At 37.3% G+C, this 23,502-nt stretch overlaps 3 protein-coding genes across 8 annotated transcripts; all 3 read right to left on the bottom strand.

Annotated features, from left to right (window-relative positions):
- Positions 1 to 164: 164 nt before the first annotated feature.
- LOC145909381 (soluble guanylate cyclase 88E-like) lies at positions 165 to 8,171 on the bottom strand. The gene is made up of 19 exons (XM_082996772.1): positions 8,052 to 8,171; positions 7,734 to 7,817; positions 7,374 to 7,522; positions 7,048 to 7,239; positions 6,633 to 6,771; positions 6,326 to 6,448; positions 5,913 to 6,000; positions 5,723 to 5,849; positions 5,130 to 5,259; positions 4,579 to 4,725; positions 3,928 to 4,058; positions 3,436 to 3,608; positions 2,781 to 2,983; positions 2,480 to 2,550; positions 2,034 to 2,310; positions 1,695 to 1,785; positions 1,260 to 1,292; positions 750 to 809; positions 165 to 436 (listed from the first exon to the last, which is right to left on the bottom strand). The coding sequence occupies exons 1-19, from the start codon at positions 8,169 to 8,171 to the stop codon at positions 165 to 167; spliced, it is 2,610 nt and encodes an 869-aa protein (XP_082852898.1).
- A 1,935-nt stretch (positions 8,172 to 10,106) lies between these two features.
- Positions 10,107 to 14,631, bottom strand: LOC145909226 (N(4)-(Beta-N-acetylglucosaminyl)-L-asparaginase-like). 2 transcript variants are annotated; one of them, XM_082996556.1, is made up of 7 exons: positions 12,623 to 13,413; positions 12,339 to 12,492; positions 11,992 to 12,169; positions 11,457 to 11,698; positions 10,973 to 11,087; positions 10,739 to 10,865; positions 10,107 to 10,647 (listed from the first exon to the last, which is right to left on the bottom strand). In XM_082996556.1, exons 1-7 carry the CDS (start codon positions 12,762 to 12,764, stop codon positions 10,556 to 10,558), a joined length of 1,050 nt encoding a protein of 349 aa, XP_082852682.1. In that variant the 5' UTR covers positions 12,765 to 13,413; the 3' UTR covers positions 10,107 to 10,555. The 2 variants fall into 2 exon arrangements, 1 of the variants encoding a protein (XP_082852682.1); XR_014403124.1 differs by lacking the exons at positions 10,107 to 10,647; positions 10,739 to 10,865; positions 10,973 to 11,087; positions 11,457 to 11,698; positions 11,992 to 12,169 and having other exon boundaries at positions 12,361 to 12,492; positions 12,623 to 14,631.
- Positions 14,632 to 18,237: 3,606 nt separating this feature from the next.
- On the bottom strand, positions 18,238 to 22,903 carry LOC145908190 (uncharacterized). 5 transcript variants are annotated; one of them, XM_082995404.1, is made up of 3 exons: positions 21,829 to 22,903; positions 21,046 to 21,098; positions 18,238 to 18,712 (listed from the first exon to the last, which is right to left on the bottom strand). In XM_082995404.1, the coding sequence occupies exons 1-2, from the start codon at positions 22,762 to 22,764 to the stop codon at positions 21,069 to 21,071; spliced, it is 966 nt and encodes a 321-aa protein (XP_082851530.1). In that variant the 5' UTR covers positions 22,765 to 22,903; the 3' UTR covers positions 18,238 to 18,712; positions 21,046 to 21,068. The 5 variants fall into 5 exon arrangements, with proteins under 5 accessions (XP_082851530.1, XP_082851528.1, XP_082851529.1 ...); XM_082995402.1 differs by having other exon boundaries at positions 21,046 to 22,903; XM_082995403.1 differs by lacking the exon at positions 21,046 to 21,098.
- Between the last annotated feature and the right edge of the window lie 599 nt (positions 22,904 to 23,502).

The raw sequence follows: 23,502 nt of genomic DNA, 5'->3' as shown, positions 1-23,502 counted from the left end.
TTTTACACTTCATGTGAAAGAAGTTAAATCAACATAAAAAAACACGCGGCTAACACATCTAAATTACACTCAAGCAAATCTGCTTTACGTGAAAGCGATTGCTTGTAATTTTCCCAACAACAACAAAATACAACAGGAAGTACGTTTACGAGAGTTTTCTCAGTTTAAATAATCGTGCAGACCTTCGATCCCACGGTCTCCTCGACTCTTGCAATCTTGTTCAAAATCTTCTGTTTTGTGCCGATGTTTTGCGACTGCTTTGTGGCCACGTTTTCACCATTAATGCTGGGATGCGAACCGACACCTCCGCTCTGCTCACCACTTGTGCTGGGCATTGCTTGGGGTCTTGGCAAACCTTTTATTTTCGGAGACTGCGCCGGTTCCCACATGTTATTGTTTATGCGAGTTACTTTCAATCCAGCTGGAGTGTTGAGACCTGCACATCGAGGGTATGATATGTTTATTACAACTGTTCAAACGCTGCAGATCAGCCAATGGACGTATTACTCCCTCGAAAAGATTCCTAAATTTTTGAGTTTGCGATTATCGTTACATGCCCTTTTCCTGTGTTATATTTTTATGTTTCCCCAAACTAAAGAATCTTCTCGAAGCGGCAATGGGCTTATACATGCTGCTAATTTTTCTCAAAATTTAGAAAAACTTGGTCACAATTAAGCTGTTATTAAAAAAATAGAAAACCATAGTGTGTAAAAAGTTGGCGTTCCTGTGCTCGTGGAAAGTGGACTTACCGTTACGTCGATCGCTCACAATCTCGTCCAGAATATCCACCGCCGAGTATTGTGATAGCTCTGTATTAGTTACACGTTACTAGGGATATGCCGGACCACACATTCGAATTCGGTCGAATAACGGGCTTGGTACTTTTTTACTTTTAACAATATTTGCAAACAATTTTGAATTTATGTGCAAAGCAAGCCATAATATTGGAGAGCTGCAGACAGAGTGTACACGCACTGTTTTCAACCTGTAACAGCTGTACTGACGAGACCTCACAGGTCGAAACAGTGCGTGTACACAAATAGCCTACCCACGTAAAGAATACAATTGCCTCGTTATACCGAAAATGTATAAAAGGCTCGTGTGTTTTTTTACGAGAAATATGTTACATAATGACGTAGGAAAAATATGTTACATAATGACGTAACTAAATATTCAGATATGACCATATAAACTTAGTTGTAATAAGTGGTTTATTCGATGGATGTGTTTAGTTATCAGTTTCGCCTTTAAGTTCTCACCGGTCATTGATGTGGTGTTGCTTTGTTGTAATTCTGAAAAAAAGAAAAAATATTATTTAAGAATAAAACAAGCTTTCAGTATTACAAACACTGCGGTTTGGATTGCCACTTGCCATATAAAATTTTTGTCTTTTCGTAAGTTAATTGTACGCAATAACAGACGTTTAAGCGGATCACCTCACAAATGCAGCAAACCTGGTTGTTCAGGCGTTGTGCACTTCAATGTCACGATTAATTTCGTTTGCATAATAAATTGTCCCAAAAATTCAACAGCCTAATTGATTATAGGATTACGCAGTTTCCCAATAAAAGCGGAACCATGTTGTGGTTTTGTTGCATATATATCCACCCGTCACAAACGATTTTAACACAAATTTATCGCCCGCCTAGACATTGCCAAGGGATCAGCATGTATGGGCCCAAATGAAAAAATACCGAGTTCGTTTTTGGTTCCACATTGTTCCTTGTAGTTCAAGATGTTTTCATTTTGAATCGTTGCTATCTTTTCTAAAGTCTCTCGAAAATTCTGAAAAACATTTGTCGTAATGCTCAGCGCGACAAGTCTTGCAAGTCAAACTAAATAAAGTGAATAAGATATTATACGCACAATTACGATGTTGCAAAAAGGTTAAGAGCAACTATTATCAAAAACGTTATTTGTTGTATTGACACTGCGACACATTTGGGACACCGGTTGCGGAACGCTGATCCAGTCTATACCCTATATTTCAACTGAGGCATCGTTTTAACATTGCACGGGCGTTGCAAGCTTACTTCCATAGGATTTGCAGAGCAACCCTCGCTTTTTGAAGGAGATTTGCGAATGTGCGAATTTTTTTTGTGTGCGTCGTCATTGCGTATTGCAGCGGAAGAATCGGGCAAATATTTCTTGTTGTTCCTTTGAGGTAAGAGACAAGCATCAATTACCAGTTCCCCCGGTTCTTTATTGGCCAACTTCTCGCGTTGCCCGTCCTCTCCGTGACCCACTTGATTTCCTTGGACTGCTTTCTGAGGCTGCGGGTTGCCACCGCCAGAGGTCGCATCAAAAAACCTGGTGTAGTACATAAGCATTAAGAAATGTGATTGGCAGCATTGGTCAAGCGCCCGACCCATATAACAAGAAAAAAACCTGACCGGGATTCGTGCCCAGGACATTCTGGGTTCAAATCCCGGTGGGGCCAAAGAAAAAGGTAGCAAAGAATTCAATGTAAGGTTTTCACCTGGAGCCGGGAATGGAGATGAATTTTCCCTTTTTTCCGTTAAGCCAGTAAGTGCGCATCTGCCCCTTGCCCTGCATGGAATTTGGCAAAACATCGTGTTGTTAAGCGCTTGAAAGGAATTTAAGTCAAAAGTTGGCCCAATTGCGACACACAAAACAATGCTGATGCGAACCATGGCCGATCACCTTAACAATACAAAGGTTTTTCTACAAGAAATCAATTTGATTATGTCCCCACTTCTGCACGACGCATGTGGAATCATACTTAATAATATTTTTATTGTTGTTAAGTCTATGATCACCTTAAAGTACATGATCCCACGGTCCTTGATTATGTAATCATCAGTGGTGATCAACTGATCGCGGACCGTCTTGCTGATGTGGATTTCTCCTCCTTTTCCAGTGCTTTCCATGCGGGAGGCTGTGTTGACCGTATCCCCAAACAGACAGTACCTTACCATTTTTCGTCCGACCACGCCAGCAACCACACCCCCAGAATGTATTCCTGTTAGAAAGGGAAACAAAACCTTGCGTTGGTTGCTTTGAAATTGTAGTTGGCTCACTTTCACAACTCACTGTTTTCGGCAAATTGTTTTATTTTCTTGCTTATACCCTTTTGCTATTGGCCTTTTAGTTTCGTCGAAACACATAACAATTGTTTTAATGGAAATATAATAACGTCTCTTTGTTTTTAAATTATTAAACGTGCCGTATCAGTCTTTATATGTATACGAACTTAATTCTCTTGATTTGGCACTCTTCCAAAAAAAGACTGACTATTGTATTCAAAAATGATTTACACCTGATGAAGCGAGAGGTACGCGCGAAAGCTAGTGTGCATTTTTAAATACAATAGTTAGTCTTTTTTTAAAAGAGTGCCAAATCAAGAGGATTAAGTTCTCTTCATTTTTGTAATATTTTGCATAAAAACCCGAGCAATGGTGATGAGCAGCTCACCAATCCTAATTCTTATTCGGTTTCCTCCAGCTGGTTCCTTAACGTGGCAAATTCCCGCCTGCATCTCTAGCGCCATGTCGCAGATGCGTTGTGCGTGAACTTTTGTCCGCACGGGGACGCCAGATGCGGCCATGTAACCATCTCCGATAGTTTCAACTTTAAACACTGCATACCTGTTTGGAAATCGCGGTTTGAATTACTTGAGTAAATGCCTAGCTGTGTCTTTTGTAGGAAAACATGCTATGTTGTCGCCAAAGTTAGCAAGAACGTGACTTAAAATAGCCCAAAATGTCTCTCAGAAGCTCATTTTAGACGTTAATTTATAACCCGATCAATTTTAAACTAATAACAATATGCCTGAAGGTTTACATTGAAAATTCTTTGAGACAGTTTGGGCTGTTGTGTATATTCAAAGAGTAAGTCCATGTGGTGTGCACCTGACACGGACACTAAGTGGACTAAAAGAAAACCAAAAAAAATGTTGTTATTTACCTTTCACTTAACGTGTCGAACACAGTATAGATCGTATTCAAAAGCGCAACCACCTCCATTGGAGTAATGCGGGTACAAATGTTGGTAAAACCCACTACGTCACTAAACAGCACAGTGACGTCAGGAAACATCTGTAAATCACAGAAAAGCTGTGTTCAGAAATCGTCTTTACCAATCGGATAACTGTATTTTCGTCAACAGATTGATCGGTTCTTAGCAGACTTTGTTTATAAGGCAGATCCTTAATTTTTGGTATATGGGGACAGTTAGTTTCTTAAACTCATTGTGACGTAATAATGTCGATTTTGGGCACTAGACGATAAGATAAACAAGATCCACACAAAAGCACGCTGGTCGCGATGGAAATATATTTTGAAAAAAACCTTTGTTTGCCACTACATTCTTTTTTCACTGTTATCACATGTTTTGGGTACTTCCCCAATCTAACCCTCTGGAACCGCTCTTGAGGGACGACTAATTAACAGTGGTGTTAACACCTGTATATGTCTGTCACATATCGTTATCTTGCCAAAGGTGATGTCGAAAATGCCACAACACTGGACTGGTGGGATATGCAAGCAAGTTGAGCACAAAAGTATAGCGGTGGTTTCAAACACTGAATCACACCAATTCCTTGTTCTATAATTTTACTTCGGCTATGTTACTCCCATTGGCTTCCTTCTTCAACCGTTTTGCGATTTCCTGAGGAATCATGGAGTAAAGAAGAGCATCAGTCTTCTTGCTTTCCTTCTCCAACTCCTCCAGCGTCTCTTCCATCTTCATTGTCTTGGCTTGTTCCTGCGAAATAATATGTTTTGCTTAACATCCAATTCTTGCACTGTTAAGAGATGTTGAATCAAAACATAGTGGCATGTACTGATGTTGTCAATGCCCGTTTTTACTCCTAGAAAACTTATAGTCATACAGTGCATATCCAGACCCATCAGGTAGCTTGGTGAACTGGTGATGGTTTTTGCAGCGTACCAGTTTGACAAAGGCATTGAAGCGGCTTTCCAATCGCCAATACTTCGCTGGTATCAAATAGGTACAGACTCTCGAAATGCCGGGGAAAAAACACCCTCAACGCAAGTTGCACTAATAAGACCACATATGTCGAAACCGTGTGCAGTGCAGTGCAGTACATGTATGTATCTACTTAATCGACTTTGTCATTCGACACAAGTTCTTGAGAGCCGACCTACCATGTCTAGCGCCATCTTGAGTTCGGCAGATTGTTGTGGACCAGCCATCAGTAACATCTGAAGAGAATCTTGGAAACTGAGATCGCTGATGAAAAGTCCAACGTCCTTCATAATGTTCATCTTCTCAAACCTGCACATGAAAAAAACAATATTTTCCCAAAGAATTGTTGTGGAATATTTTATTGTATTCTAGAGATTACTGAATCAAGGATCTGAACCATAAACTACAGACAAGGACTGACAATCCTTCGCCTGCATAGAAAATATGTATGAAAGATTTCATGGTGATTTTTGTGCCGGTTTTGTTAAACTAACGTGCAAAATAAATCTTAAATCAAAAAAAAATCCAATGGTGGTAAGCATGGAGATGAAGCAAACGTTTCTTCATCATTCATCATCAGTTACCTGATAGAACTAAAACGAACCCAATTTAGTGTTAAAAGTAAGCTTCGTTTTCGTGCTTACCAGGAAACTTCTGGATTTAGTTTCACTTTACAGAACGTCAAACTAAATGTAAGATTCTGTATGAGGCTGCGAAAAACTTATGTTTCTCCAGGCTACGTCATAAACGACAAGGGAAACCTGCGACTTACACAGGAGTGCACATAAAGATGACCGCGTTCCAGCTTTTCAGAAATGCCGAAGTTCCTCTCAGCTTCAGAGAGACCGAGTTGTCTCTTTGCTTGGGAGGTGGAGGCGGATGTTCTGGGTCGAGAATCTCTGAACATAGAAATCATACGCTAGTTATTGTAAAATCTTGGCACGTTCGGCCACACGTTCTACCTTGCGATCGCAAATACTCTTCATATTCGGCCCACAATGCAACAGTTGACGTCAGTTCCACAAGAATGTTGACTGGTCGATTTTTCATCTGTGAAATTTAGTGTAAAAAAATTGGAAAAAACAGGAAAATCTGCTTTTTGTAACAAAATGATCATTTGATAAGCAATGTGGAGCCAATAATATGAATTGTGTATAAGCTGCAGACAGATGGCCACTGTTTCGACCTAAAAGGTCTCATCAGTGCAGCTGGTGTGACTATCAGACGACCTTTTAGGTCGAAACAGTGGCCATATGTCTGCAGCTTATACACAAAATGATCATTGTTGTGAAAAAGGCGTCGTTAGAAAAATAGGTGCACGAAAAAGGGATAAACAGTCAAAAAGCGAAACGCGCAAACGTAATATCTCACTTACGAATGACCAGGACAATGGCATCCCAATGGGTTTAGTGAGGACGAAGAAATCAGTTATTTTCTTCCCAACCAGAGTAGGAAAAGTCTTGACCACTCCGGCCCCGCATGTCAATACCTCCATGTTCTAAAGCAACATTAAAAATTCGTTTATGTAAGACAACTCATATCCACAAGGCAGACGAATAGATAATTTTAAGTCGATATATTAGGTTTGGTAAAGACCAATTCCTTCAAAACGTTTAAACAATTCCCATAACAGCAGCTAAGTAGATTGGACTTTGTGTTTTAAATGAACTTAATTCTGTTACCTGGCTAAAAATAATGGAGAACGGGAATGAGTTAAAGACGACGTCACTATTTACTGTAACTGGAGTAATTGTTCGTAGTTTTGCCAATGCTGGCATCCATGAGCCTTGCTGGTCGACAGAACAGTTTTGAAACGTGATCCTATTGAGGAGTCAAGAATGAAGAAAAGTAGGATTTAAAAAACTAAAATTTGGAAATAAAATAACACCAGTAGTGGTTAGGTGACTATTTTTTAATGACCCAATGAAGTAACCGAAAAATTATCAACGTCATAATAAAACATAAGTAAAAATTTTACTGTGGTCGCGACTCGATAATCTATAGGTTTTATCGGTTCTCATGTCATTTTAATTCTTGTGTGTATTGATAATCCACGTAGTTGGGTTTTTACAAAAAGTACATTTGATATGTAGTCACCTTAATACACCATGCGTCACTTCCCCCACGACTTCCTGTTTCAAAATCTCAACGCAAGCATCTGGGAGATTGTAATACATGGCAGCAGCAGCGTGTACAATTCCCCTCACGTAGTGAATAAAACCAAGGTATTTCCTGGGTGTGTTGTAGTGAAAGGTGACCCCTTCGTTGTCCTCCTTCTCCACGTAAAAGCTGCAGAAAATATTGTGAACACGTTTAAGTCGGAACTGATAATTGTGCACCGTCTATCCGGAAAGAGAGGGGTTTCCCAGTCATTCCAACCCAGGATATTTAGCTCAAGAATCTAAAATATACGCTTTCTTTACCTTGGTGGTTTGATATCCTTGTACACGTTGCTAATATAGTCATGTAGGTTGTCAAGTCCATTAATGAAGTCCCGAATTCTTCGCCCCAAGACTTTCGTAATTTGGTCGTAACCGTAACCAGATACAAAAGTCATGAAGTGACCACCAAGCTGTGAAAAAAGTTAGTTAGATTTCTTATAAATTAATTATTTGGGACAGCAGGGCAAGGAAAAAACATGGTTGGTCTATGTTTTTATTCCTTGTACATTGACTTTCCTGTCATTGGCATCAATCCAATATTAACATCTGTATTGGAGCAATCATTTCTACCGAACGGATACGAACATACACCTACTTAAACCCAAAATTAATTCGCTTTACTTTGTACATGATGACTTCTTCGTTAAGCTGAAGCAGTTTTGAGAGATGCTGAGCGATCATCGGCACCATTGTCTCTTCGTACACCTTTACAAAAGATTTCAATCAAACTTTAATGCTTTTGCTTGATTTTAGACTACTGTGTCTAGTTTCTATCATGTGGTATTGCACATTGAACCTATGACAATGAGTTATACAAGTAGCATTCCATTTGAAAAACGACTGGAAAAATGAAAAAGTTATACTTAAGTCACCCATTTGTTTAAAATTGTAAGTAAACGACATTCAAGTCGCGTTAAGAAGCAATCGTTTCACACTCACGTTGTGGACTGAAAATCCGACACTGTCGATTCCAACTTCGTGGACCAATTGCATCCACATCCCCTCCCCCCATTCCTCATGAATGCAATCAACGATACTTTCAAGCAATAATCCGTACATTTCATTAGGCTATAATTTATGCTTTTTTGAGTGATTTCAAGAATTCACACTGTAATAGAGATTTGTTTGCGTACAAAATTGGATTTTCAATCTTTAAAGTATCAGAAATGTTTACTTTTCAACTCAATAGCTCTTGGAAAACCTGGTCGGTTCGTTTTTATCATTTACGTTATCTTCATATCAGCGCAACTAACTCTGCATTAAATTGCTAATAAGTCGTGGTATAAACGGTAACACCGTTTAATAAACTCATTAAAGAATCGCTATGTCGATGACTATTTGATACTTAATTCATCTTAAGGTTTGCGACAGTTGAGCTGAAAAATAAAACTGCATTTGAAGCAATGCAACCTTCGTCACTACAGCAAAACACAAATGTCCATGAAAGTATGAACATGAAGGGAGGGACTGTGGACTCAACTGAATATGACAAGAACAGATTGATCCTGCACCTGGTTTTGACAGCGCGCTATTGCGTAACACGTCTGCTTCTGACAAACGAACAAGTGGTTTTGAAGCAAGCTCATCTCGAAAGACAGGTGCAGTGTATATAAAAATAAAACATACATCACGCATAGAACACTACATAAACAAAATGTTACGATTAATGACAGCTTTTTGGTATTACAAATAATAACTAGGAAAAATCGATTTCGCCTCCGTATGGCCAGCATCAGGTTCTTGCGCAGGCGTAATGAACATATTTGTTGTTGTCTAAATTAAACCAATGGCCTACAAAAAAAAACACACTGAAATTAAATATGTATCTTTAACAACATAAACATCGAGTAGTTTATTAATTTTTGTGGCATAAACTTATCAGAAGCATTAATCTTCTTCTGGCACTCAAGTTAACAGAGGCATTTTTCAAGTTATGTAATTACTGCAGCGTCATTCGTTTGGAATTGTGGTCGTGTGCAGTCAACCGCCTTTGATGTGTGAGTCACTGTTTTGTGGGAGTGAGAATGTGCTCGCAATTGCATTACAAAGCCGCATGCTGGAAACTGTTTTGATACGAACTTTTTCCCGTGTTCCATCATTGGGGGAGTTTTTGTTTAACAAGGACACTTTAGCTTACAAAGACCAACAAACTTTCTTTCTTTGATCAAATCATTTTATTTCGCGATACAAGCGAACAATTATACAGAAAGTAAAATTGTAAGGTCACCGAATATACCCAGAGGTTATCTTGTGACGATCCCTTGAATGGATCTGCTCTCTCGGGATTTATGTTTTCAACAATTTTTTTCGTTTTTCTGTTTAATAAGGCATTCATGCAGTCAAACATTTTACATGGATGGTAATTAGCAGTTTGGTGATGCGAATTCATCACATATATAGGTTATAGTAGCTACAAAGATCACCCTAAATCATAACAACGAAGCAATTCTTGGCTATTAGCAAATAAATCGTTTTGTTTATTTTGGATAAACTTACAACAACGCTAATTTCGTCAATACTTATTGTAAAATTCTTCTTTTAGTCGCTCAGTTATACAAAATAACTTAAAAATCACAAACAACTTGCAACAATTATGTAATGATTGTAATCCAAAGTTAAGGCCTTTCAAAGAGAATAATCACCAACAAAACATACTAGCAACATACACAGTGATAAAAATAAGCCGAGCCGAAGCTTGAGTGATGGCAACCGCATTCCTGGCAAAATAAAGAAGAGGTCTATGACCGTACAATGAACTGTTTTTCATAATATGACGTAATTAAAGCCTACTTTTATCATTAAACCGCCTGTAAAACCGGAGTTAAGATCATTGGGACGTAATTCGCAAACAGAAAATCTATGCGAAAAGCTGTGGCTAGGGTACGATTGCTTACGGTGGATAAGTTGTCAAGTGCAGCTAAAAATTTTTGCGTTCAATGAACTGCCATGACTGCAACACAATAAATGGCGAATTACAAAGTTTAAAACATTTGATTTTATTACAAGGCGTAAAAACCATGCAAAGGCGATAAAACAGTGAAAAATGGATAACCTGCTCAAATATTGGCAAGCAAGTAAAAACGATCTAATACACCATTGAAATTAGAAAATTGTAGTTGTTTCACGACCAATTGCACACGATAAATGGAATAAAACAGAGAGTGAGTATATTAACAGCCTATACTGCCATAATGGAATGTCATAATACATGGTTTATGGTCTGCTATGGTCTTGATGAAAGCATGATTTCCAAAACAGTATGTTGTGTAACAGTGATGCGGATTTCACATGCTCCCTTGCAAATAATTACACGAAATTAAAGTTTTAAGATTTTTTTTGGCACATGTTTTCAGCAGTATCACAGTGCATTACTTGATGTAATGTAAGGCAATAGTAATCATAGTGTTCTCAAATTATCATGATGAAAAATTGGGTTTTGGGATTCACTTGCAATCCATAGAATGTATCACTGTGCTTGTATTGCTTGTGTCGTGAACACAGAATTCAAACTTTGGAAACCCTGTGCAAGCTGCACCTAAAATAGTGTAAAAATAAACAGAAAATGTAAGATTTTACTTCTGTGTTCAAATATTCAAACACAAATTTACATAAAAACTAATATTTACCTATTTCTCCATCATAACGAACACCCACAAGGGCTCCACTAAAGTTGGGATAAAATTTGAGAATCCGATCAAGAGATTTTTGTGCTGCTTCGGTTGGGTTTGCTCCATTTCGCATTGATTCCACAATCTACAAAAATTATGTCACTTTTCATGAAAAATACATGTTTGGGGAAAATAAATGGAAATGATAGCATTGTAAGCCTTTTGTCACAGAGGTTTGCTCTAGTGTAATACCTGGTATGCTGGTAAAAATCTCATCATGACATCACCGTCCCCAGTAGCAACCGCTGCTCCAACCCCATCCTCTGCATAAGCACCTGCTCCAGGTATAGGGGAATCACCCACTCTCCTGCAAAGCAGAAATGGTTAGACAACATTCCAAGCTGAATTGCTCGTAATTCGAACCATTGCACGATAATGTTAAATTTTCTTTGCAATTCTACAACATTTAACTGTGCTATGCCACAAACGACATCTCTAGACACATACTTCAGCTCATGAAGATTTATTACTGTTTCAATAAAATGTCTTAAAATTGAATGACTGCCAAACATAATAAAAAATTTTGATGGTTTGAAAACGGTCAAGACCAAAAAGTTTGTGAAGCTCTGATCTACAAGGTTAAATCTGTTGGATTTTTTGCTGTCATTTTTAGGTCATAAATGTTGGAAGAAATGATATTAAGTGAGATATGCAAATCGTTACAGCAACAATTTACCCAGGAATTTTGTGAGTCAAACCATTTGTTGAAGTTCCAGCCACAAAGTTTCCTTTTGCATTAATAGCAATCATTCCTATTGTGTCATGGTTTGATTGGCTCACATCTACATTCCTTTGTGATGTAACAGAGGTTGATTGAGGTTTTACAGGAGTGTAAGGGCCACAAGACGTCTTTGGGTCCGGTTCCACATTTACATGGAAGTTAGGCTGGCAGTTATTTTTCTTCCAGTTTTGGTATAACTGAAAAATGTAATAATAGTAGTTTTTAACTTCCATCAACAACAAACAATTAAAAAACAATTAATCTGCAGCTTATACACAATTAATTTTTTGTTATTAAATTCACTTGGACAAAAAAATATTAAATTTAGTGTAGCTGTGCAATACATGTAATATATGTGGACACATTTTCAAGCCACTTAAATAAATTATAAAATATATAATAAAGGTGACAGAAATCTCATGAAACATATAGACAACATAAGAGATTCGTCGCTATATTTTAAGTTATAGGGTTACAGGACAAGACATACAGTTTCAGAATGGTTCGTGCTCAATGATTCCTCTTTAAAACCCATCTCTTTGGCAAACTGTGTTGCAAGCTCACCAGCAAGCATTGTGTGTTCTGTGTTGTCTAAAACATGCCGAGCAACACCAATGGCATTTTTTACTCTTCGCAGGCAACCAACAGCACCAACGTCCATTGTTGAACTGCATACATAGGTACTTTTTATAACCACATGCATACTTTTCTATAATTTTATATATTTATATATTCTTGGCCTCAACATCAAATTTAAGTATGTTGTTGGTCAAAATAATTACACATTAGGTTTTTTATACAAAAAAAAACAAACTAAAATGAATCCAGTTGGATTACCCATCCATAATCATGGCATCAAGTGTGGTTTCACCATTTTCATCAGGAGAACCCCCAAATCCAACAGAGCCATCACACTGATCTTCCTCACACTTTGTGCATCCGGCAACCACTGCATCTAATGGTGACAAGGTCGTTTGAAGGACATTCCAAGCTGCATAAATCAAATAAAATTAATCTACATGTATTTTGCCAGAATGATAAATTATATTTCATTCTTTGTGTAATTAAAAAGTTAAATCAGCAACATGGTAAAACTGCTTTCACAAAAAATCTTGACTCACCAGTATCTGTGGCTTGGGGCCAGGGCCATGTATTTACAACTAATGGGAAAGTGGCCTTGCATGAATACATGTTCATCGAAAGCAATGACAAGAACAGAATACAACTTAACATATTTATTTTAAACCTGACATGACTTTCCATCAAACAACTAAACACGAAAAAACATTTTTAACAAACTCTTGTGCAATTCACAATTAACACACAAACGAATATTTGGTTTAGTGACACTTAATGCAACAAATCACATCAAAACAAAGTAGGTATGGTATTATTAATGAAACATCTTAGGAAAATCATACGAAACGGACAACTTCACAAACACATCTTCAGCAGAAATACTTGACTACAACAAACATGAAGTGTGTTATTATAACTCTAACAAAAACTTGCTACACATTTTGATAATGAAAAGTTGTGAACATTTATTGCATAGCCCATGTCTCCTGAACACAAAATGTCAAACTAGTTATGATGATCCATATTTAAATTGCATACTACCATATTATGGTGTCTTTTTTATTGCGGACTGTTTGTAGCTTGACACCAAATATCACTCTTATATTTTATAAAGTTCGTGAATAAGTATCATCAAGTTTGTATACAATAAAAATATTAACAGATTGTTCTTTGCTTTGGCACAAGTAGCACAAACAATTCTTTGGTATCAAGGCATCTAACAAAGGCAGCAAATGTAAAAGAAAATCTGCAATAGCATGCGAGAATAGAACATTTTTGGCAACAAAAAGTAGATAGAGCCAAAACCTGTCTAATATATATTTTGTGATTTAAATTTGCTGATGAATAAAGAACTTCCGCATTTGGTTGCAGGCTTCATTTGTGCAAAGTGGACATCTCAGTGCCAGCTGTTTAGTGCAGGTTTCACCATTAGAAAGATGCGATTTCACAACATCTGCCATTGCCTGAATAAACAGCGGGCTGGCATTTAATGATTCAGCCCGATGAATGTGTTCAGCACCAGCTTCTTTGGCCAACTCTCCAATGTACTCTTTGTCAAGCTCAAAAAGGGTTTCAATGTGATCGCTTGTAAAAGCAATGGGCACAAGCAGGAGATTTTTAAAACCTTTCGCACACAATCCTTTAATAGATTCATCTGTTTGTGCTCCAAGCCATGGTAGAGGCCCGACTTTTGACTGCCAAACTAGTCTATAAGGATTACTGTGACCAATTTTTTCCATAACCCGACTGACAGTTGCAGCTACTTCAGCAGGGTATGGGTCTCCTCTGTTAACAACATTCATGGGCAAAGAATGTGCTGAGAACAAAATGATCACATCCTTCCTGACATCTTCTGGAAACTTTTTCAAGCCATCTAAAGTGCGTTCAGCAAATGCTTCAACCAAGCCAGGATGGGTTGGCCAGCGATCGATGACGCTCCAGTCCATGTCACCAATCTCAATTTTATTACGCTTGTAATGGCGAAAAATAGCATTAAGGCTGCTGCCAGTGGTTGAACAACTATATTGAGGATACTGGGTGAATGCCACTGCCTTCTGCACACCATCTTTCAACATTTGGTCAATTGCATCTTCTGTTAATGTTGGTACATAGCGGAAACCAATGTAATGCTTATGTGGTGCTGTGTTTGGGCTAATTTGGTCCAAAATTTTCACCATTTCCTTTCCTTGCAAGTCAGTCCAGCGTTTTATTGGTGATCCACCACCAATTTCCTTGTACTGTTCCTGGATTTTTGGGGTCCTTCGGCGAGCAATAAATGGCGCAAGTTGTCCTCTTGCTGGTAAAGGCAAAAGGTCAGGGTCAGAAAAAAGACGTAGTAGAAAATCATAAACACCATCAACTGTTTCTGGTCCACCCATGTTTAGAAGTAAAATTCCAGTTTTAGGTGAAGGTTTTGCACTTGTGGTATAGATAGACCGAGAAGCAATCATTGATACAATGCTGCCTGTTTTTGCTCTGAGGCCACCTCTTTGCAACTCCTGTGCAATCTTTTTAAACATTTTTGTTTGAATTTTCTTACCTACGATCACTTAATACTGCAAAAAACGTATAACATGGCATTAAGGGCACATACATTCAGTTAAAGTTTTGTGCTTCTTTGTAACTGTTGATTGCAAAAATTTTTTTATCATGATGATAACAAGGACTGCTCTAACAACATTTAGAGCCATAACATGACCTCATAATTCACTTTGGCATTGTTTCTTACACTGGGCAATGCAACTACGTGAATTTGGTTACGAACGGAAATCCAAACCAGCAAATGTTCCGAATTATTTTTGGCATTTCCATTGACCCGCTCACGAAAACACGCTATGAAGTAAAAGTTAAAATTCGAGATGGATTATTGAAAATAACTAATTCAGCATAGCGTGGAGCTTTTGAAACTTTGGTGTACAACAACTCTTTTGGTTCTGCCACAAAACAACCACATTACTACAACGACACAAACTCTGCATACAGCAATAGCAAACGCAATGAGTGACGACACTGCGTCAACTTTCAACCTGCTGCGTCACGCCACTATTGTCATCCTGGCAGACTCCGAATATGTTTCATCGAAAAAAGAGTTCCGCATCAATAATCACCATTTCACGAGATGGTTCATAAGATACAAACGTGTTTGTTCTGCCTATAAATCACGGTACGTCTAATTATTTCAACCAAAATCAAACTGGACGGTTAGTACACACAAATTAATGGCAGCAAATCCCACGTTTTTTATCGGAATGTCTACAAACATCATCGATTTTAAGTATTTCACTAAGGGGGGTATACGTCACATTCAACCGCGTGCCAAACTACTTTCCGCCCCCTATAAATTTTTTTAAATCTCTGCATCTGTCAAGTATCTAGTGCTGATTAACGGGAAAGTAATTAAAATCGGTACAAATCCCAGGTATTCCATCAGAATGACTTCAAACACAGGCGATTTTGCGTGTTTTGCTAGGGGGATACGTCACATTCAACCGCGTGCCAAACTACTTTCCGCCCCCTATAATTTTTTTTAAATCTCTGCATCTGTCAAGTATCTAGTACTGATTAACGGGAAAGTAATTAAAATCGGTACAAATCCCAGGTATTCCATCAGAATGACTTCAAACACAGGCGATTTTGCGTGTTTTGCTAGGGGGATACGTCACATTCAACCGCGTGCCAAACTACTTTCCGCCCCCTATAATTTTTTTTAAATCTCTGCATCTGTCAAGTATCTAGTGCTGATTAACGGGAAAGTAATTAAAATCGGTACAAATCCCAGGTATTCCATCAGAATGACTTCAAACACAGGCGATTTTGCGTGTTTTGCTAGGGGGGATACGTCACATTCAACCGCGTGCCAAACTACTTTCCGCCCCCTATAATTTTTTTTAAATCTCTGCATCTGTCAGGTATCTAGTGCTTATTAACGGGAAAGTAATTAAAATCGGTACAAATCCCAGGTATTCCATCAGAATGACTTCAAACACAAGCGATTTTGCGTGTTTTGCTAGGGGGATACGTCACATTCAACCGCGTGCCAAACTACTTTCCGCCCCCTATAATTTTTTTTAAATCTCTGCATCTGTCAAGTATCTAGTGCTGATTAACGGGAAAGTAATTAAAGTCGGTACAAATCCCAGGTATTCCATCAGAATGACTTCAAACACAGGCGATTTTGCGTGTTTTGCTATGGGGGATACGTCACATTCAACCGCGTGCCAAACTACTTTCCGCCCCCTATAATTCTTTTTAAATCTCTGCATCTGTCAGGTATCTAGTGCTGATTAACGGGAAAGTAATTAAAATCGGTACAAATCCCAGGTATTCCATCAGAATGACTTCAAACACAGGCGATTTTGCGTGTTTTGCTAGGGGGGGTACGTCACATTCAACCGCGTGCCAAACTACTTTCCGCAACCTATAATTTTTTTTAAATCTCTGCATCTGTCAGGTATCTAGTGCTGATTAACGGGAAAGTAATTAAAATCGGTACAAATCCCAGGTATTCCATCAGAATGACTTCAAACACAAGCGATTTTGCGTGTTTTGCTAGGGGGATACGTCACATTCAACCGCGTGCCAAACTACTTTCCGCCCCCTATAATTTTTTTTAAATCTCTGCATCTGTCAAGTATCTAGTGCTGATTAACGGGAAAGTAATTAAAATTGGTACAAATCCCAGGTATTCCATCAGAATGACTTCAAACACAGGCGATTTTGCGTGTTTTGCTATGGGGGATACGTCACATTCAACCGCGTGCCAAACTACTTTCCGCCCCCTATAATTTTTTTTAAATCTCTGCATCTGTCAAGTATCTAGTGCTGATTAACGGGAAAGTAATTAAAATCGGTACAAATCCCAGGTATTCCATCAGAATGACTTCAAACACAAGCGATTTTGCGTGTTTTGCTAGGGGGGTACGTCACATTCAACCGCGTGCCAAACTACTTTCCGCCCCCTATAATTTTTTTTAAATCTCTGCATCTGTCAAGTATCTAGTGCTGATTAACGGGAAAGTAATTAAAATCGGTACAAATCCCAGGTATTCCATCAGAATGACTTCAAACACAAGCGATTTTGCGTGTTTTGCTAGGGGGGATACGTCACATTCAACCGCGTGCCAAACTACTTTCCGCCCCCTATAATTTTTTTTAAATCTCTGCATCTGTCAGGTATCTAGTGCTTATTAACGGGAAAGTAATTAAAATCGGTACAAATCCCAGGTATTCCATCAGAATGACTTCAAACACAAGCGATTTTGCGTGTTTTGCTAGGGGGATACGTCACATTCAACCGCGTGCCAAACTACTTTCCGCCCCCTATAATTTTTTTTAAATCTCTGCATCTGTCAAGTATCTAGTGCTGATTAACGGGAAAGTAATTAAAATCGGTACAAATCCCAGGTATTCCATCAGAATGACTTCAAACACAGGCGATTTTGCGTGTTTTGCTATGGGGGATACGTCACATTCAACCGCGTGCCAAACTACTTTCCGCCCCCTATAATTTTTTTTAAATCTCTGCATCTGTCAGGTATCTAGTGCTGATTAACGGGAAAGTAATTAAAATCGGTACAAATCCCAGGTATTCCATCAGAATGACTTCAAACACAGGCGATTTTGCGTGTTTTGCTAGGGGGGGTACGTCACATTCAACCGCGTGCCAAACTACTTTCCGCAACCTATAATTTTTTTTAAATCTCTGCATCTGTCAGGTATCTAGTGCTGATTAACGGGAAAGTAATTAAAATCGGTACAAATCCCAGGTATTCCATCAGAATGACTTCAAACACAAGCGATTTTGCGTGTTTTGCTAGGGGGATACGTCACATTCAACCGCGTGCCAAACTACTTTCCGCCCCCTATAATTTTTTTTAAATCTCTGCATCTGTCAAGTATCTAGTGCTGATTAACGGGAAAGTAATTAAAATTGGTACAAATCCCAGGTATTCCATCAGAATGACTTCAAACACATGCGGTTTTAGGTGTTTTTTTACGCCACAATCAACCGCGTGCCGAAATACATTTTTCAAATTTGGGCAAGTATTTAAAATGGGCGAAAATACTAATTCACACGATGTAATGATTTGAAATACCCATCAAATGCATATCTCCTACTAGGAAACATGCCTAGCCAACAAATCTACTTATGTAGGGAAACATGCAAGAACGTTTTATTGGGCCACAAACATTTACCAATTCTTTCCTGTTTCATAGTGGGTACAAATAACCAAAAAGTTAAAGTAAAACACAAAAGAATATTTTGATTTAACATTTTGAAAAGAAACCAAAAATTCCAAAATACAAGATTGTTAAACAAAAATGATAGACAAACAGATATAATTAAACATGATGGTAAGTGACATTGGTAAAAGTTAATCACAATGTTGATGCCTTTGCTTCATAAACAGGAATTTTAAGAAAATGTTTATAGTGGCATCCAAATGTAGGAAACAAATAGTAAAATCGGGCACAATAAAACAAGAAATTTGCATGTTTATTTGGGCAGTTTTCAATCATTAAGTTAAAGTTTTAACAATTGCCACATAAGTTTTAGCTGGCATGAAACACTTCTGCATCTGTTGTCAGTTGCTTCTGGTGACAGCATCAAGAATTGCTGTAGTTTTGTGAATCTAAAACAAAAAAATAATCCTCAGCAGAAAACCAGTCAAAAAAAATATGGGACTATAAACATTTTATTCTTAATCATGTTTGGCTAACTATGCAACTGCACAGGTGCAACAGCTATTACAAATTTTCCAATCATAGCACACAATGGCGTATACTACAACATAACATTATTTATGATAAAAAACAAACGAAGTTTTAGAATTATTCGTATAAAAACCATTATGTTCCTCGAACATCCCCTTTTTGGGGGCCAAATTCTTTGATTAATAAACAATTACAAAACACTAAAAAAACACACTTTTTAGGCCTAAAATGTGGTAAAAAAACCTAGAGCTACTGATGCTTTTTCATAAGACAAATTTTCTGCAAACATCACAAAAAAAGTTAATCCTTCTAAATATAAAACTTGTGACAAGTATGTATGTACATTTAACAAATTACCCTCCAGATTTTTTTGCAAACTACTTCCATGGACAACAAATTGAGGTTTTATAACTTTACCAACAAAAGTTTCACGAAACAGTTGATCCCCAACAAAGCGTTGTCGCCACTGATGTTGACAAATGGTATAATCAACAAATCGAATTACGTTTTCAAAATCAACATTTGTTACGTTTGTGTTGGTTAACACTAATAAGGAGTTAAATTCAATTAGGTTTTTTCTTTGCCCATTAAAAAACAAATGAACTCGTTGAAATTCTGGAAATAAGTTTACTTCACTAACACTGTGGCGCATTATCATAAATAATTTGTCAAGTATTTGTTTGTAAGTGAAATTTACTTTATTTCCCAAAATCGCTGGGGTTGCACAGTCAATTAAATTGCCATCAATATGCTGAATTAGATTGACATCTTTCAAAGTCAGTTTTTCACATGTTTTGACTGCATCCAAGTTGCAGTGGCGACGCTTTCTGGGGATCACTTTAACTGGCATTTTTACAAATTCCTCTATAACACGGTAATAAAATATACAGCCACCAGTATACAGGGTCTCTTCCACTACTTTTAAAGGCACACACCTAACCACTTCATCATTTAATTCAAGCACCCATTCTTCATCAACAAATTTATACGTAATATAATGTCCACAACTAACATTTGACCCAACATGAACAATTACCGAAACCAATTTTAGCATGAATTTATGGGATGGGGAGTGAAAAGTCAAGGTTTGGTCAGGAATTACTTTTTTCATACATTTGTTGCCACCAATATTTCTATTTAAAACTATGCACAAAATTTGAGACAAATTTTCAAATGTTTTTTCAACAGTCATTCCACTTTTCTGTTTACAATCCGGACAAAGACCGACTGAAATACTTTTAAATTCAGTTTTACAATAATTACTAAGATAGCAACCATCCAAAACATTTTCAAACATGGGTAAAGTAAGTACTGATTGGTTGTTGACAGTGACAGATCTTTGAAATTTACTACAGGACTGACATGTTCTTGTGGTAACCAATTGAAATGTGACATCTAAACCAAATTTCTCAAAAACAGTACTTAAATCAAACACAAAAATAAACTCACTGGGATCTTGTTGGTCACTCAAAACCCAGTGTAATTGCTTACAAATATCTTTTAATAATTCAAAATACATGGCCCTATCCAATTTGCCACATGCGACATCACAAATTATTGACGCAAGTCTATCAGAAACACCACCTTTGCATTTAAAACTCCTAGGGGATTCTTTAAAAAGGCATCTAACACCTTGTACAATAGAATTCAACCAACAATTGTTATATTGATTTGGAATTCCTACAAACACAAATTCAAAACTTTTTAAACCACAACTGTAAATTGCTTCCTTACAACTACTTGAATTACACACCAAACTAAACACCATCCACATTCGAAACATCAAAGCATTAAAAGGTAAAATTTCCATTTTTAAAATCTTACAGGCTGTATAATCCACAGCATAACAAACACACAAACCACAACTAGAATCATCACATTGTTTCACAATTGAATCACTTTCAAGCTTGACTACATGGCCAGTTAACACTTGCAAAATAGGAACCAGGTTATGCAAAATCAATTTTGTCAATTCAACATCAAATCTTTGGAATGAGTCATAAAATACAAGTTTGTTTCTAAATTTGTCAAACCACAAAAGAACGAAGTGACTTTTAAACAAAACAGGTATAAAAACATTTTCACACACAGTTTTATCATCACAAAAAATGCCAGCGAAAGCCTTAGGCAGACTCCTAAAAACTTTACCATTTAACGCTTCCAAAGCCAAAGCAGTTGGCAAACACGCAAATGTTTTAGGTGATACAGCGTTACACAATGAAACTGTTCTAGCTATGTAAACATCAACTACCTTATCTGTTAGCCAACCCAAAGTCAAGTGAGTATGTGACTTAGCAGCATTCTCTGTCAAAGCAATATATGTTTTACTGCATGGTTTGAGACACAATGAACACAAATCCAACCATGACAATGACTGGTGACAATGCATGATCAAAGCTGTATCAAATATTGAAGTTTTGTTTAACTGGTCATGGGTCCATATTTTATCAGCTACTGGTTTACAAATCCGATGAACTACTTCATCAGGGGGGCAGAAAATGTGTTGTGAGACAAATGGAGAAGGTTTCATGTTGTTATGGCACAAAGATTCAATTGTTTCATTTCTGTACTTAATTCGTTTTGAAGCTGCATTAGATGAATAATAGCTACTAGGATTATGCTTACGTTTTTTAAACTTGGATTCTACAACTTGGGTCCCACTTTGTTTTAAATTGGACATATTCAAACTAGAAGATTTGTCCCGAAATCTTTTACATTGCATAAATGTGTCACAAAATATTTTAACCAAAATCTTTAGAGCATTATAATATTTAACAACAAAATCATCAATTTTTGATATACGCCTACCATCCAAAATGTTAGTCTTTAAATCACGAAAATGTTCTTCTATTATACCTTGAGTGTGATTATCATGCATTATTGTTTGATGATCGGTATTCTTTAACTCAGTACAATGGACTTTTTGTTTGTGATACATTTGCGCTTGTACATTACTCGTTATGCATGCATTTATGTGTCGGGACAAATCTCCTAGCATCAGTTTTGAAGTTGAGCATATTCGGGAAATTATTACCTCCAACACTTTCAGACAAAATTCAGGGTTGTAATATATGTTTTTTGAAATTTCGGGATCCACATGTTGCTTATAAATATCAGACATAAAAAAATCATCAAGCTGTTTCTTGTACCTTTGATAAAATGGTGAATGTTTCTCCTGTAACCTATCAGTTGCTTTAGCAGTAAAAAAATAATCAGTCTCATCTAATGCATTGTCACCATTTCCGTCATGGTCAGTTTCGGTTCGATTAATTCTATGTTTAATCAGATTGAAATGAAATTCAACAAGTGAGGAAGAAGCTTCACAATTAGTAAGAATATAAAAACTTTCCATTACTTGATCTAGTCCAGCTAAAGTGTCACAAGAAAACATTATGTTTATCCAATACAGATAGGTCTCAACAATTTTTTTGCTTTTGCTATGTTTATGACAAAAAATTTTGGCAGCCCTCATTGCATGGCTATAGCAATTGTGTAATACAGTTTTCTTTAAATCTTTTTCATTGGGGACACCAGTTACAATACGATAACAACGATTATAAAATTCTATGCGCAATTCTTGACATAATGCCTTTAAAACTGCATTCCACATTGCCATGGAGCCATCAATGATGAGCAGGCTGGGCTTTTTTGCCACGCTACACAATTTTAAACAATCAAACATGAATTTTTCCAAAAAATGACTGATGGTATTTGAATCATGGCGCGTTGTCAAAAATGTTGCCACAGGAAGTGGAGTGCCACCCTTTTTCGGATTTCTTACAACCAAAGTATAAATTTGAAAATCTGAATATGAATCAATACGTCTGAGGACACTTCCAGTGGCATCAAAGTAGACAACGTCCTTGCAGCATAAATGATTAAATATTTTGATCTGGCTATCACAATACAATGCGACTTCTGGGGGATGAATGGCTATTGATCGAATATAATTTTCTCCTTTCTTTAACATTTCCAGGCGGATTTCATTTAAATTAATAAACCATAAGTTACTAATTTTTTTACGTTCGCTTTTGATGTTATTTAAAACAGATTGCGATGGCAAAAAAGTACGAGCCCCAAGCCAGCGTTCTTCTGGTGATAATTCGTTGTAAATTTCCCGAAATCGTTTTACGGCGCTTTTATTTTCTAATGATTTGCGAAGCTTCTTCCTCATTTCTCCAGTTACCCGTCTACATTTTTTACACCCAGAACAATGGTTTCGCACACCAGATACCTTGACGCGCCCCTCAACTTTGTCAACAAAAGACCAAAACGTCACCACAAAAACAACTTCACACTTGCAATCCTCACACTTCCTATGCGCACAATACAAGTTCACCCATCCCTCTTTATAGCAACTATCATTTTTCGTAATGTTTGCAACACTTCCTTCACTTCGTAAATAATTGTTGAGAACGTTTGGCACGCAACCACTATATATTTTATGTACATTTTTTACCGTCAAATCCACATATAAACTGTTTCCAAAATGTTTTTCTGTTCTATTTTTCACCATTTCTTTCCATTCCTGAGTTGAAATCACAAATACACCGCTGGAATCAATTTCAACAGAACGTCTAAATTTCAAACGAATGTCAGCACCAATCCCACTCACATCATAAATCACGTTATCGCTATCATCATCACCATCTGAAACAACACAATCCTTATCACGGCCATCAAAAGTTGCAGAACAAGTGCCACTACA

Source organism: Ascidia mentula, chromosome 7 (assembly GCF_947561715.1).
Source record: "Ascidia mentula chromosome 7, kaAscMent1.1, whole genome shotgun sequence".
Classification (NCBI taxonomy): domain Eukaryota; kingdom Metazoa; phylum Chordata; class Ascidiacea; order Phlebobranchia; family Ascidiidae; genus Ascidia; species Ascidia mentula.
The sequence above is the reverse complement of the archived record's forward strand: the minus strand, read 5'-3'. Positions and strand labels throughout refer to the sequence as shown.

Excerpts from the sequence above, each read along its gene's own strand:
- LOC145909381 (XM_082996772.1), bottom strand. The coding sequence starts at position 8,171 with ATGTACGGATTATTGCTTGAAAGTATCGTTGATTGCATTCATGAGGAA. Across the intron at positions 6,449-6,632 it reads TCTCCATTATTTTTAGCCAG|AACATGGAGGTATTGACATG; the intron begins GTAACAGAATTA and ends ATGTTGCTTTAG. Across the intron at positions 2,311-2,479 it reads ATCTCCATTCCCGGCTCCAG|GTTTTTTGATGCGACCTCTG; the intron begins GTGAAAACCTTA and ends GTACTACACCAG.
- LOC145909226 (XM_082996556.1), bottom strand. The coding sequence starts at position 12,764 with ATGGAAAGTCATGTCAGGTTTAAAATAAATATGTTAAGTTGTATTCTG. Across the intron at positions 11,699-11,991 it reads GCACGAACCATTCTGAAACT|TTATACCAAAACTGGAAGAA; the intron begins GTATGTCTTGTC and ends TACATTTTTCAG. Across the intron at positions 11,088-11,456 it reads TTGACTCACAAAATTCCTGG|GAGAGTGGGTGATTCCCCTA; the intron begins GTAAATTGTTGC and ends TCTGCTTTGCAG.
- LOC145908190 (XM_082995401.1), bottom strand. The coding sequence starts at position 22,016 with ATGAGACTGATTATTTTTTTACTGCTAAAGCAACTGATAGGTTACAGG. Across the intron at positions 21,099-21,943 it reads CATTCACCATTTTATCAAAG|AGAATGCTGCTAAGTCACAT; the intron begins GTACAAGAAACA and ends TTGCTTTGACAG.